We start from the raw sequence: 15477 nt of genomic DNA, 5'->3' as shown, positions 1-15477 counted from the left end.
TCATGTGACAGCTGGTTGTTTAAAAGAGCCTAGCTCCTCCTCCCCTCTCTCGTTCCTTCTCTTGCCATAAGACACGCTGGCTCCCCTTTCTCCTTCTGCCATGATTGGAAGCTTCCTGAGGCCTCCCCAGAAGCAGATGCTGGTGCCATGTTTCTTGTACAGCCAGCAGAGCTGTGAGCCAAATAAACCTCTTTTCTTTGTAAATTACCATGTCTCAGGTGTTCCTTTATAGCAATGCAAACGGACTAATACACCATGCCTGTGAGAAACTTGGGATTGGAGGAGCATACTTTTAGAAATGCTGCCAAAAATAATATCAACAACAAAAAAGGCTGGACACGGTGGCTCACATCTGTAATCCCAGCACTTTAGGGGGCTGAGGCAGGAGGATCACTTCAGCCTAGGAGTTTGAGACCAGCCTGGGCAACATAGTGAGACCCTATCTTAAAAAAAAAATGCTGCTACAGGACATGCTCTCCCTTTCCAGGAAGGTTCAGGTCAAGGGGACCTCGGGGGGATCATCAGTCTAACCCCCTGCCCATCCCATGGGTTTAACTTCATAGTGCACTTAGGAAGGGTCAGGTCAGGCTGGGTCAGCACGCTGCCTATGCACCTTCCGCTGGGGTTGGTGCTCAGATCATTTCCATTTTACAGATGTGGAGACTGAGGCCCAGAGGGTGGCAGTGAGTACAGGCCTGGGGGAGAGGGGGCAGTGCATTTCAACTCAGCTATCATCCAGCTGGGTGACGTTGGGCAGGCCGCTTGCCCTCTCTGGGCTCTGAAGTGGTGACATCTATGCCATACAGTTGTTTTGGGAGAAAGGAGGTCTTGTGGGAAGGCACTTAGCATGGCAGAGAGCATGGAAGGCACTTAGCTGCACATAATGAGGCTCAGGGGTTGCATAATTGTCTCCTGTGCGGGAGAGGTGAGGGCCGCACATGGCTGGGAAGGGCCCTGGTAGCTCCTGACCCCTGATCTGCCCTCCTACAAAGCCCGTACTCTTTTTTTTTTTTTTTTTTTTTTTTGAGATGGAGTTTCACTCTTATTGACCAGGCTGGAGTGCAAAGGTGCAATCTCGGCTCACTGCAACCTCCGCCTCCTGGGTTCAAACGGTTCTCCTGCCTCAGCCTCCAGAGTAGCTGGGATTACAGGCATGCGCCACCACGCCTGGCTAATTTTTGTATTTTCAGTAGAGACGGGGTTTCTCCATGTTGGTCAGGCTGGTCTTGAACTCCTGACCTCAGGCGATCCGCCCGCCTCAGCCTCCCAAAGTGCTGGGATTACAGGTATGAGCCATCGCACCCGAAGCCGTACTCTTGACCACCATGTGAATTGTTTCCCATACACACTTCCCTCCTGCACACCCCTGCAAGCAAGAGGGCTCGCTTTGAGAGGCCACCTGCTCCCTCTGGGCTCCTCCAAGGGTTAGAAGTGAGTCCACCCTCCCTCCAGTCCCGTACGTCCCAGGCTGACATCCCCTTCCTTGTAACTTCCATCCAGGGCCTGGTTTTCTCTTCTTGGGCTACAGAGAACAAGCCAGCCCTGGTTGCACACAGCAACCCTCTGACAATAGCCAGCGGGTCTCCCTGCACCCCTCCTCCTCCATCCTGGATCCTCAGGTGATGTGGCTTCTGGCTACTCTCCCTGGAGCCGGCAGTTTGGGAGCAGCAGCTGGAGTTAGGGGTGCAGGAGCGAGGGAAGAGGCACTACCCACCTGGCATTGGCCACACACTCCAAGATAACCTCCGAGGTCCCGGCCACCACGCTGGTGTTTTTAGGTGGGATGATGATGGTGGGTGCGATGGGGTCTGCAGGCCCCCCTACATCTGGGGAGAGATCAGATGTTAGCTGGGGGCAGAGGTTAGAAATCCTATCCCTGCCCAGCCTCATTAGAGGCTGATGCCCTGGGAGGCCTTTGTCCTCACCGAGTGGAGCAGGTGGCCATGGGGGCAGCCCCAGAGCAGACCTCCAGACACTGACCCCAGGGACTACCTGATCCCTCCACTTCCTCTCTTGATGAGTCACCACACCAGGGTCCAAGGAGAGACATCACTGACCTTGATGGCCTTCCCCACCCCTCCTGTAAAGCAGCCACACCCCCCTCTCCCCACCACCACCCTGTCCTGTTCCATTCCCTTCAAATCCTTCCCTCTGCCTGGGTTGACCTTGTTGGTTTAGTCTGCATTGTCCACGTCCTCCACCAGAATGTAAACTCTCTGTACTAGGTCAAACAGAGTCACCGGCCCCCTCCCCCAACACACCTCCCGCCAATTCATGCCCATCCAGCACCTGTAAATGTGACCTTATTTGCATATAGGATCATTACAGGTGTAATTAGTTAAGGTGAGGTCATACTGGATCAGAGTGGGCTCAAGATCCAATATGACCGGCGTCCTTGTAAGAAGAGGGAAATTGAGACACAGATGCACAGGCCAGAAGCCTCTGTGAAGACAGAGGCAGAGTGAAGGGATGTGGCCACAAGCCAAGGAATGCCAAGCATTGCTGGCCACAGCTGGAAGCCAGGAAGGGGCAAGAAATGAGACTCCCCTAGAATCTTCAGAGAAGTATAGCCTTGCTGACACCTTGATTTTCAGACTTCTGGCCTCCAGAACTGTGAGAGGCTCAATTTCTTTTGTGAGCCGCTCAGCTGGTAGTACTTTGTTAAGCAGGCCATGAGAGACTAAAATTCTCCCTGACCGGGAACCTCATGGGTCTTTGCTGTGGACTGAGCTGTGTCCCCCACCCATTCATATGTTGAGCCTTAACCCCCAATGTGATGGCATTTGGAGGGGTCCCTTGGGAGGTGATTAGGATTAGATGAGGCCACGAGGGCCAGGCCTCATGAGGGCCAATGAGGGTCCCAAGGAAAAAGAAAAATGTTCTCTTAACATATTGTCAACTTTTGCTTAAAAAGCATGTAATACTTTAATTCTCTCATTGAATGAAATGAAAGAGTTAAGGATGAAACTCTCAGAAAGTAGGTTTCCAGCTACTTGTTAGGTGTGAATATTTCCATATTTCAGATTCATGTCCTTATAAAAAAAGGAAGAGGCCAGAGCTGGCTCTCTCTCCGCCATGTGAGGACACGGCTGGAAGGCAGACATCTGCAAGCTGAGAAGAGAAGCTGACCATACTGGCTTCCCAATCTGGGACTTCCAGCCTCCAGGATGGTGGGAGCCAGAATGTTTGCTTCGTAAGCCCCCAGCTGCGGTGCTTTGTTACGGTACCAAGAGCTGACTCATGCAGTCTTTTTTTTTGGACAGAGTCTGGCTCTGTCGCCCAGGCTGGAGTGCAGTGGCACGATCTCGGCTCACCACAACCTCTGCCTCCCAGGTTCAAGTGATTCTCCTGCCTCAGCCTCCCAAGTAGCTGGGATGACAGGTGCCACCACCACGCCCGGCTAATTTTTGTATTTTTATTAGAGACGGGGTTTCACTATGTTTGCCAGGCTGGTCTCGAACTTCTGACCTCAGGTGATCCACCCGCTTCGGCCACCCAGAGTGCTGGGATTATGGGTGTGAGCCACCACGCCTGGCCAACTCATGTGGTCTTGACGACTACCACTCCTCCAGCACGAAGAAGGATGTCTGGCACACAGTAAGTGCTCAAATATGTGTGCTAAGTGAACAAATGAATGGATCTAGAGTTACCATCGTCCAACTCCCAGGGTCGATGATTGAAATGAACAAGAGCTTCCTGTATGTGGGTTTTACTGGAAAAAAAAAAAAGAGAAACACTCCAAACTCTTCTAATAGAGGTGGTAGCATTTCCTTTTTTTTTATATTTTGAGTTTTTTTTTTTTAAAGTAGAGGCCAGATTTTCATCTTGGTGGGTCAGTGTAGGCCCGATATTGGCAGAAACTCCAATATTCTGTGTATGCCTGATCCATGGCTCCTGAAAATACAACCTCTGAGGACTTTTTCTCCACAACAAATCTATCCAGTTGGCCCCTTTCCAGAAGGTTCTGGAGGTAGTAGGCCACGATGACTTGCCGGGCCCTGGGGTAACAGTGACAGGCTGTTCTTTATGGGGTTAGGGGGAGGGTACACAGTGGCCCCACTGCCCCTCTGGGCCACCTTGTCAGCCCTGGGCAGGTTTTCCTTCCTTGACTCCAGGCCTTGCTAGAAAAGGCCCAGGAAGAATGCGAATAAAATGTAAAAAATAAAGTAAAATGAAGGGGGAAAGAAAGGAAGCATATAAAGCAAAATAATTGCAACAATATAAAAGCCTCATGTAGGTGCCATAAAGAGCGATCGGATTGAAAGCTGCTGATATAGCTGAATCCATAAAAGTGTGCTCTAAGTTGTTTATTACACGCGGGGGCGCGCCGGTACCACGGCTCAGATTAATGGGGCACAAGTAGGAGACAGACAGTTAGAGCCCAAGCCAGAGCGCCACATGGCACAGCCAGGTAAACAGGGAGCCCTCAAGGAAGGCGAGTTCTGAGTTTAAAAATATGAGGGCTGCCCCAGGGCTCAGGAGTGGCTTGTTGGCTCTGGAAGGAATGGAGGAGAGATGGCCATGTGCTCAGGCCCAGGTGGCAGCCTGCAGGGCTCGATGGGGGCTGAGGTGGCCAGGGATGCTGGCACAGTGAGAAAGGGTCCCAGGGGTGAGGAAGGCCTGGGCTTAAAGCCTAGCTCTGCCCCCAGGTATCCCGGTGGCTTCATCCTACTGAGTTTCAGTCTTCTCGGGGGGAAATGGGGATGAAAGTTACTACCTCTCAGGGTTGTGTGAATTCAGGCCCCAGCTCAACAAATCTTTCCTAGGTGAATGCTTGACACGTGCCAGGCTGTGTTCCAGGCACCGGAGATTCCCCACCAAGCGAGATGGCCAGGGTCTGTCCTCATGGAGGGTGAGGTCCCAGAGGAAGTCGAATCAATGCTCATGGGGTTAATGAATGAAACAGCCTGTGATGGTTGCCGGGAGCGGGGCGGCTAAGCTGGTCTGGGGTGACTGCAGAGTGCCTAGTACACAGTAGGTGCTCAATAAATGACAGCCTCCCCTCCTGGAGATTTGCCTGCCTGTGCAGGGAAGAGCTCTCCCTGCCAGCCCTAGTCCATGTGACAGACTCAGAGGCTATGGAGAGGTGGGAGTCGCAGGCTCGGGGACGCACGTTAAGCCCTGCAGGGTACCCTCAGGCATTTCATGGGGTGGCTCCCTGGGAGATAGCAGGAGTTGAGTGGGTCTCAGAGAAGTGAGTCCTGGAGCAGATTTACTGTTAATGAAGGTCACCCCAGCACAAGTGGGTTATTGGGGTAAATGGGGCTCCAAATGTCAAACCATGAAAATCACAGGTGAGCCCGAGCAAAGAGGAGGGGTGTCTTCCTGGTGAGCTCCTGCCATAGGGTGGGCCCTGGGGTGGGAGGAAGTGTAGGGGGCTCCCCACACGGGGGGCCACACTGGATCTCACTGCCCCAGACGCTTTGCGTAACAGCCACAAGGGACATCTAATGTGATCCATTCTCCCTGAATCACCCCATTGAATCCTCCCATTTTTGCCATAGGCACCAGTTTACAGATGGGGAAACTGAGGCTCAGGGACCATGGGACTCACCTGGGCCACCTCATTTAGTCCTCCCGACTTTGCCATAGGCACCAGTTTACAGATGGGGAAACTGAGGCTCAGGGACCATGGGACTCGCCTGGGCCACAGGATGGTGAGCGGTGGGGCAGGGGTGTGGGCTGCTCCCCTCTCTTGGGCAGGCTTCTGGGATGCCTGTTCTCCAGCTACCCAGGAGCCAGGGTATTCCAGGCCCTGTGACCTGAACCACCCAATGCGGGGGCCACGAGCCACACGTGCCTATGAGCTCCTGCAATGTGGCTGGTGTCCCTTTGATTTAATGTGATTTAATTTTAACTAATTTACATTTAATTAAGAACGAATCCCCAATTCAGTTATTAGAACACTTTTAAGCATGTGTGGAACAACTTATGCATAAGACTCTACTTTTCAGCTATAAATTTTGTGAAATCTAAATACAGATCACGTATTTCGGATGAAAATTTCACATCCAGATTGAGATGTGATATAAGCATAAAATACACAAGGATTTCAAAGACTTAGTATGCAAAAAACCAATGGAAGGTATCCCATTAATATTCTTTACATTGATTGTATGTTAAAAAGATAACTTCTTGTTATGTTGGGTTAAATAAAACAGAGTAATAAAATGAATGTCAATGGTTTCTTTTTACTTGGAAAAAATGGGGCTACGGGAAAATTTAAAATTTCGGGTGTGGTTCGCATTCTATTTCCTTTCGACAGTGTAGCACTGATCCCCGGATACGCAGTCACCACGCAAGTGTGGGGTTTTCAGGAGCTGTGACAGTCCGAAAGAGGTCACCAGGGTTATCCTGAGCAGGGGGCAACTTTTGGGGTCACCGGACTTGCTCTTTCCTTCTCTGGTTCTGAAGAGCATAGGATGCAGAAAGCTGGACTTCCTCGAGTCCAGGAGGGATGGAGGAAGCGGTGCGGAGGGGAGAGCAGAGGGAGGGGTGAAGCCCAGGAGAGGAATGAGGGGAGCCGGTGCTGATGGTGGGCGAAGCGGCAATTGCTCCTCACAAATTGGTTGGCAGGCACGCAGGCAGGCAGGCTGGGGATTTGTGTCACGGAGAGGGAGAGGGTTTTCAAGTGCAGTCACTTGTGGGAAGAGAAATTAGCTAAAAATCAGCTGATTCTGCTCTGAATTCAGGATACATCAGTGAGTGATTGGCAGGAGGCCAAGAGGCAGTGGGGTGGGAGAGGCAGGCGACTGGGCAGGGCTTGGGTGGGTACAGGGGGTCAGAGGGGCCCTGACCACCTCCCTGGGGCCAGCTGGAGCGTTGGGTGGTTTGGGATGGAGCAGAGAGTGACTCCCAAAGTCAGCCAGGAAGAGTAGACTAGTTTAACGCCTGTGAGGAGGAGCTGGGTGCCGGAGGAGGGGAACAGAGAGGAAGGCCCCGACTCTGTCTTGGGGTAAACTGAGTCACCTAGGAGGATGCCTGGCTTTGACTTGGACCATGAACTACTCCTGTGTCGTTGACATTGCCTCTTACCAAATGACGGGATTCCATGAGACTCCAGGGAATCTGATCTCTAGAAAATATATGGGGAGAAGCATCTCTCTTTGATGACTAAATTCCCTTCTCCTATAGAAACAGCAGCCCCAGGGTATGGGCTGGGGCCCAGGCTGCTGGGACTTGACTGAGACCCTGACTCGATGTGAGAGGTTACACCTTCAACCCTGATGGGTCAGTCTCCAGATATACTTGAGACCCTGACGGGTCAGTCTCCAGAATGAAACTCTCCTCCCCGCATTCAGATTTCCTTCTAGGCAGACTGGACGCTAAGTAGGGGAAGGAGATCCCTGGAATAATGGGAAGCGGTTCCTGCTGAAGTGTGAAAGGCCCTGGAATGGGGATGGCAAGGGCTGGGAATGTCCTGGGCCCTCTGGGCACTGACAGCAGAGGCTAGGATCAGAATAAAAGCACAGAAAGGCCGCAGGCTGGTCCGCACCCTCATCCTGCCGCTGGTGGGCAAGTACTGTCGTGACCAAGGATGATAAATGAGGCTTGCTTTGAGAGCAGGAGTTGTACAGATGTGGAGGGAGGTGAACATCTGCCTCCCCCAGCTTGTGTGACGGCTCAGCTACTGCTGCTGCAGGAAGCTCTGGCCTCGCCCCACATACTCTGGGATTTGGGCCTAGGCTGCTCCTGGGCTGTCCACTCCTCCTTCTCTGTCTTGGGAATGGAGTATGGAGGGAGGGGCTAGTCCAGTAGGGAGAACCAGGCCAGAAAGACCATCTTAGCATCTCGTCCCTCCAAAGAAAACTGGCTTCAGTCTTGGCTGGACAAGCACCTCTTCGCCAAGGCATACCAAGGAAGTCATGCTTTTGTGTGTGTCTCGCTGTGTGGTGAGTTCTAGGGAGGGCTTTGCCCCTTTCGCCCAGGGAGCTGGAGGTGTCTGAGGATGGAGGTGTTTTAGGTGGGTGCCTGGGCAGAGGGCCTGTGTTCCCATCAGCAGGGACCACCTGGCTCCCAATATAGACAGCACTTCTTATGTGACAGCCAAGTAGAGGCAGTTAGTATATTTCTGTAAAAACAAGCTTCAACCCTGCAATCACCCACACGCCCTCCCTGATAGTGGCTGCAACTCACACATGCACACACTCTTCCTCTGCCCCACCCCTCCCTGGGTCCCTGGTAGCCCTGCTAACAGTCGTGCTAAGCATCCTCTCTACCGACGCAGGATCTCAGGCGTGTCATGGGAATGGGCTCCAGCATTCAGCTGCTCCCTTTCTGCCCAGGCACCCCTGGCTCTGCTGTGTCTCGTCCTCCTTGGGAAGGCTCCCCCTGGCTGTCCCCTAGCTTCCCTGCCCCCCTCCTCTGCCACTCCATCTTCCCAATGATCCCCTGGAGCACCATTGCCAAGATTTAATGACCCGCTCTGCGATCGGTCCTGGCCCTGTGAGTACTTACTCTCCACGGCGAGCGTGATGGGCTGGCTGGTCTTGTTATCCCCGTTCTTGTCGTTAACAGCCTGCACATAGTAGCGACCTGCGTCAGGGGCCACCGTTGACAGGATGACAAGGGTGTTCTCCAGCGTGATGGCTCTGGGAAGAGGAAAAGGATTCCTCTGACAGGGGCCTGAGGGGCTCTGAACCTCCAGGGAGAGTGGGAGTGGAAACCCTAAGGGGGCAGCCTGACCATATCTCCTGGTCCCCGGCCTCCCAGGGCCCCTCCTGCCATCCCCTCCCCAACCTCTTACTGCCTACATCCCGCCACGTTTAGTTTGCAGAGAATGCTAAACACGGTGCTGATGCTGTCAACCAGACCCAGAGACAGTACGTTCATGCCCAGACGCCGAGACCACCCAAAGGAAGCTTCCCTGGCCCCTACCCCAAGACTGGGCGAGGGGCTTCCAGGTATCCCCTTGGAATTTTGCCCTTTCCCAGGTCACAGCCTCCACAGCTGTGTGTGGTTATTTCTGCATGATGTGCATCCAGACACTGAAGAAATGTTCTCAGCATGGATTAGTGAATGTCGATGAATGAATAAGTAAATGACAAATGAATGCTAATGAATTTAGAAATGCAGGGCCATTCCAGAGTCCATGCCTTAACCGTAATCCTAAATCTGTTCAGGATTGATGGACTCAAAGGCCACAGGTCACCTGGTGACATCAACTTCTGGAAGTCCTGTTCCCTCCAGTCCCCTTTCTGGGTATCAGTTTCTACCTCTCTCTTTTTTTTTTTTTTTGAGACAGTCTTGATCTGTTGCCCAGGCTGGAGTACAGTGGCATGATCTCGGCTCACTGCAGCCTCTGCCTCCCGAGTTCAAGCGATTCTCCTGCCTTAGCCTCCCGAGTAGCTAGGACTACAGGTGTGCCCCACTACCCCTGGCTAATTTTTTGTATTTTTAGTAGAGACAGAGTTTCACCTTGTTAGCCAGGATGGTCTTGATCTCCTACCTCGTGATCTGCCTGCCTTGGCCTCCCAAAGTGTTGGGATTACAGGCATGAGCCACTGTGCCCAGTTTTTTTTTTTTTTTTTTTTTTTTTTTTTTTTTTTTTTTTTTTTGAGACAGAGTTTTGCTCTTGTCACCCAGGCTGGAGTGCAATGGTACGATCTCGGCTCACTGCAACCTCCGCCTCCCCGGTTCAAGTGATTCTCCTGCCTCAGCCTCCCGAGTAGCTGGGATTACAGGTGCCTGCCACCACACCCGGCTAATTCTTGTATTTTTAGTAGAGACAGGGTTTTGCCATGTTGGCCAGGCTAGTCTCGAATTCCTGACCTCAGGTGATCCGCCTGCCTTGGCCTCTCAAAGTACTGGGATTACAGGTGTGAGCCACCGTACCCAGCTGGAGTTTCTACCTCTTTGAAGCTCATAACCAAGAGTGGGACTAGGTGGGCTGGTTAGGAGGGAAAAAGAGGCCGGTGTGCTTTGGGGTGTGGCGATGGGCTGTTTGCCTCAGCCGGTTTCCTTTGCTGGGATCCCATCATGCAGCCCCTTCTCAGGCCAGGTCTTCTGGCAGGGAAAAGGAGCTTGTCCAAGCAGGAAGCTGGAGGCTCCATGGAATGTGGGTGCAATGGAGCCAGGAGTGCCACCCACACCGGCTCTGCCTCCCTCCACCCATTCTCCCAATGACAAACAAAGCCATTAGTTTGTCAAGTATATCTCTGGATTTTAATGTGATGGGCCTGAGACAGCTGTTAAACATCCTTAATGTTAGTTTAACAAGGACAAATCCAGTTGAATTCTTTTCAAATTTTCCCATTAGGTGAATGTTACAGAGTTTTAAACAGGCTCTCAAATAAACATCCCCACTAATGCTTCTCCAGCCCAGCTCTCTCCCAGCCTGGCTGTGCTGGTTTTCGCCCCCCTCTCTCCTGGTTTTGGTGCTTCACATGCTGAGAATCACACCCTTGGCACAGCTCTGGGAAGCAGGAAGCCAAACCCTCCTGCCCCCAATTCCTGGGTACCCTAATGATGCCTCTCCTCTTTTTTTTTTTCTGGAGAGCTCTTGGCTGGGTGCAGTGGCTCATGCCTGTAATCCCAGCATTTTGAGAGGCTGAAGCAGGTGGATCACCTGAGATCGGGGGTTCGAGACCATCCTGACCAACATGGAGAAACCCCGTCTCTACTAAAAATACAACATTAGCCGGGTATGGTGGTGTGTGCCTGTAATCCCAGCTACTCAGGAGGCTGAGGCAGGAAAATCACTTGAACCTGGGAGGCGGAGGTTGCAATGAGCCGATATTGCACCGTTGCACTCCAGCCTGGGCAACAAGAGCGACAGTCCATCTCAAAAACAAAAACAAAAAACAGGAGAGTTCTTTTAACCTCCAGCTAATGAGGCAATAGGAGGTGGGGCCAGAGCCAGGCAAAAATATTTCAAAAGCTTAAAATAAGACAGGGATAGTGGTCATTTTCCCATCTGGGAGTTTCCTGCAGGGACTTGTCCTTAGGTGTAGCACGTGAGGGTGGCTGAGAGTCGGAGGAGGGGTCCTCCCCATGCAGGGCTCTGGCTGGGGCAGGGGGTGAGCTCTGGAATGGAGCTCTGGCCCTAGCTTCTAAAGGGCATGCAGCTTCCTCCTTGCTGGGCCTCAGTTTGCTCCTCTGTGCAAGGGTGGAAGCAGGTATTCTGTAGGATTTCTTCCAGCCCAGAGGTTGAGGGATTCTGATTCCTGTTGCTGCTTCTGTTGTTTCCTCCTTAGGCCCAAGATAGCCCTGCAGCCCGCCACCTGTCTCTTCCCATCCTGCAGACCGGGACACGGCAAGGAAGCCTCCAGTGGGCACACTGGGCGCAGCTTGGCCCACGTTCCAGTTCACTCACGTGTCTTAGGACCCTTTTGGTCTCCAAGAAGGCTCCCACCTCCAGTTTCATCTCTTTCTTGATCAGGAAGGCTCCTTTCGCTGTATTTTGTCTATATCATGATCAAGCTTTCTGGGTCAGCGGTTCTCAACCAGGGTTGACTTTGCCCTCCAGGGATGACAATGTCTGGACAACTTTTGGTTGCCAACTCTGGGAGTGCCACTAACAATAGGGGTCAAAGCCTGGGGTGTTGTTAAGCACGCGTCCCATGGTGCACAGGAAGGCCCTCACAAGGAAGAGTGATTGGGCCCCAGATGTCAAGAGCGCCATGCCTGACACGGTCTGTCCTAGATAGAATGCATATTAAGATGGCAGAGATGGCTGCTGCCCACCTCAGTCTCAGGCTTCCCTTGTGTCATGGACTGCAGTGGCTGGGAAGCCAGAGACAGGCTTTGCATCTCTGCTTGCATCCAGGTGGGGCAGTGAGGCTGAACTAGTGGGATATGGAGGAAGGGATGTGCACCATTGCTAAGCTTCAACCGCGAGCGCCTCCTGCGCGATCCTCATGTCCGCCACCTTTCTCTCTGGCAGAGCAGGACAACTTGGAAGGTTGTGTGCTGATGATGGCAAAACTCCTGTCAGCAGGGCCCCTGAATGACTGTGTGGAAGAGACCATGCCTCTCATCATGGTAGAACTTTAAATGGGGCTGGGCACGGTGGCTCATGCCTGTAAATCCCAGCACTTTGAGAGGCTGAGGCAGGTGGAATGCCTGAGGTCAGGAGTTCAAGACCAGCCTGATCAACATGGTAAAACCCTGTATCTACTAAAAATACAAAATGAGCCAGGTGTGGTGGTGCATGCCTGTAATCCCAGCTACTGGACGCAGAGGCAGGAGAATTGCTTGAACCCAGGAGGCAGAGGTTGCAGTGAGCTGAGATCGTGCCATTGCACTCCAGCCTGGGCATCAAGAGCGAAACTCCATCTCAAAACAAAAACATAAACAAAAACAATAAATGGGCAAGAACTCAACTTGTATGGTGTGAAGTCACTGAGATTTTGGGCTCTGCTTTAACTAGTGCCTGGAGGGAAGCACCCTGGACTGGGACCCCCAGGGCCTGAGTTCAAGTCTTAAACACACAGTGGAACAGGAGGCAGAGATACCTTTTGACTTGCCCTCTCTGCGACCCCCACAGGCAGTGAAGGAAGGTCCCTGGGCTTGTGGCTCTCTCCAGAATGTCCATCTCGTTGATAGACATTCCTGGGATGATGCTGTACTGTACTGTACTGTACTGGGTGCTCTTCCTGGCACCCAGGAGGGCTTCCAACCTGTGGCACTGTACCCCAGAGGCAACCCAGATGGAAAGAAGCTGAAGGAAGAATTCTTGGGGGACACAGACAGCAGAATTCAACTCTTGGGCAGGGGCTGGATTCTATTTTTCAGCCACACCCCCTGGTTTCAATGCACTAGGCTTTTGCTATGGCTCTGATTGGCCCAGCCCTGCCCTCCCTTCCCCCGTACTGCTCCTATTAATCCAGGCCCTTTTTCTCAGCTCCCTGCAGCCCCCATTGATAATTTAATTATGAATGAAATAAATTATCCTAGAATGTGTCCAAAGCCCCCAGCATGCATCTTTATGAGGAATCTTGTCTCCTTTGCAACAATGAGCACCGGGGCATGGCTGAGGTGATGCGAATCTCTGCTCCTGCCCCACCAGTGAGAGCAGCTTTCTGTAGATAGCAGCGCCTTCTGTGCCCTGCACACCCCTCTGGCAGACAGCACTCATCAGATATGTATCTTTGACACACAGACATCAGGGAATTTGCTGCCAGGGATCCTTTCTGCTCACTTATGAATATTAATTTCCTGTAATTGCCAGGATAAAACCACAAGAGTGTTCTATCATGTAGGTGGTAGGAACATTGCAGTGGTGTGCAGGGTCTGGGTGTGTGTGTGACCAGGGAGGTGTGCATGTGTGTGCAGGCCAGGGTGTTCTGCCTGGTGCCACAGGGTTGTGGGAATTAAAAGAGGATGAGGACGGAGGCTGGGAATGAGAAAAGGAGGTGAAGAGGTGTTAGGAAAGGGATGATGGGAGTAGGTTGTAGAAAGGGTTTTATCCACCACAATAAATGTAGTAGGAAAGTGCCAGCACACCCCTCACACAGCCATGGCAGACATTGATAATCAATCATGATATTCATTCTAATGAGTCTAGATGGGACCTCCGAATCCTTCTCAACACAGTGTTCCAGGCAGCCACTACCAATTGATTGGCTTGCAATAGGCCATGGGAAATGACCTCAGAAAGGGAGCTGGGATGGGGCTGGGACTCGTCTACTTGTCCCAAAACCTGTGTGGAGAGCATTCCCCTTCCACAGCAAAATCTCAACATCCATGCTAAGAACCATTCTTTGCTGGTTTTATTGAACATAAGTTAGGCCTAAGAGGGCACACTCTGACTCACACAGCATGAGTCCCCTGTTAACCTGGGGTACCACTCCAATTCTTCACCCTGCTCTGTATCCACACTCTTTGTCCCATGACTTTGCAGGTCCTGTCGCTCAAGGAACAGAGTCTATTTTCCTACATCTTGATTCTGAGTTCTACCATGTTCTTGCTTTGGCACATGGGATGTTAGCAGAAGCTGGAAAAGTGTATGTTCCTGTGCAGCATAGCCAAGTCACCCCAGTCACCCAGACAAGTCAGCCAGTCCCAGACAAGTGAGAGAGCCCAGCCAAGACCGGAAGAACCACCCAGCCAAGCCCAGCCTAAATCACCAGCCTGCAGACTCACAAGAAAAAGAAATGTGTATTTCTCTAAGCCACTGAGCTGGGTTTTTTTTTTTTTGAGATGGAGTCTCGCTCTTGTCACCCAGGCTGGAGTGCACTGGCATGATCTTGGCTCACTGCAGCCTCTGCCTCCCGGGTTCAAGCGATTCTCCTGTCTCAGCCTCCTGAGCAGCTGGGACTATAGGCATGTGCCACCATGCCTGGCTAATTTTGTATTTTTAGTACAGATGGGATTTTGCCAGTTTGGCCAGGCTGGTCTTGAACCCCTGACCTCATGTGATCTGCCTGGCTTGGCCTCTCAAAGTGCTGAGATTACAGGCATGAGCCACTGCACTTGGCCCACTGAGCTGTTTTGTTACGCAGCATATTTGTGGCTGTGGGTAGCTGATACATACTAGCATGGTGGTTCTTAACCCTGGCTTCACATTAGAACCACTGGGGAGCTTTTAAAAATTCTGATGCTCAAATTCCATCCCATTTCAATTAAGTCAGAGCGTCTTAGGATGGAGCCCAAGGATCAGTACACGGTCATGCACTGCATAACGTTTCCGTCAAAAACAGACCACATATATGATGCTGGTTCTGTAAGATTATAATGAAACTACCTTATACAGGTGTGCCATTAGGAAAGATTTTATACCATATTTTTATGGTACCTTTCCTATATTTAGATATGTTTAGTTATACAAACACTTACCATTGTGTTACAATTGCCTACAGTACAGTAACATGCTGTACAGGTTTATAGCCTAGGAGTAATGGACTACACCATACATCCTGGGTGTGTAGTAGGCTGCACCATCTAGGTTTGTGTTTCACACAACAGTGAAACTGCCAAATGACACATTTCTCAGATTGTATCTCTGTCATTAAGGGACACATGACTGTATCCCCAAACTCCCAAATGATTTCAACAGGTAGCTAGGTTGAGATACTCCACAGGGCTTGTTCCCCAGAAACACAATATTTTCATTGAGTCTGTGAGCCTGTTTTCAGGCACTTTTCACATAATACAAGAATTAAAGAACCTGACGCCGGAGTTGGCAGGGATGGACGCAGCTCCACCGCTTACCAGCTGTGTGAGATTTGGCAAAGTAGTTAAACTTTTGGGAACTTCACTTGATTGCCTGTAAAATGGGGAGAAACCCAGCATCTCACAGGGTTGTTGTGAGGGTCATTCATTCAACACCTCCTTTCTGCAGGTGCTCTGGGCACTGGAAGGAGAACGAGATTGAGAGCATCTTCTTCTTCACAGAGTGTGGCTGTCTGGGAGGAGAGGGGATGTGTGTGGTGTGCTTAGCTCAGTCCCCAGGACATAGCAGCCATTCAATAAACGGCAGCTGCTATTATGATGATGGTGATATTATCATTATTTGAGACGGAGTCTGGTTCTGTC

General features: G+C 51.5%; 1 protein-coding gene across 1 annotated transcript in view; it reads right to left on the bottom strand.

Moving 5' to 3' along the window:
* SDK2 (sidekick cell adhesion molecule 2) overlaps positions 1-15477 on the bottom strand; it is a 309169-nt gene that overhangs the window by 105825 nt on the left and 187867 nt on the right. The window contains exons 5-6 of the mRNA XM_030827794.1: positions 8458-8591; positions 1715-1826 (exon numbers count right to left, since the gene is read on the bottom strand). Coding sequence (XP_030683654.1) covers positions 1715-1826; positions 8458-8591 — 246 coding nt within the window. The remainder of the gene's footprint in view (positions 1-1714; positions 1827-8457; positions 8592-15477) is intronic.

This window comes from Nomascus leucogenys, chromosome 14, assembly GCF_006542625.1.
Source record: "Nomascus leucogenys isolate Asia chromosome 14, Asia_NLE_v1, whole genome shotgun sequence".
NCBI lineage: Eukaryota > Metazoa > Chordata > Mammalia > Primates > Hylobatidae > Nomascus > Nomascus leucogenys.
The sequence above is the reverse complement of the archived record's forward strand: the minus strand, read 5'-3'. Positions and strand labels throughout refer to the sequence as shown.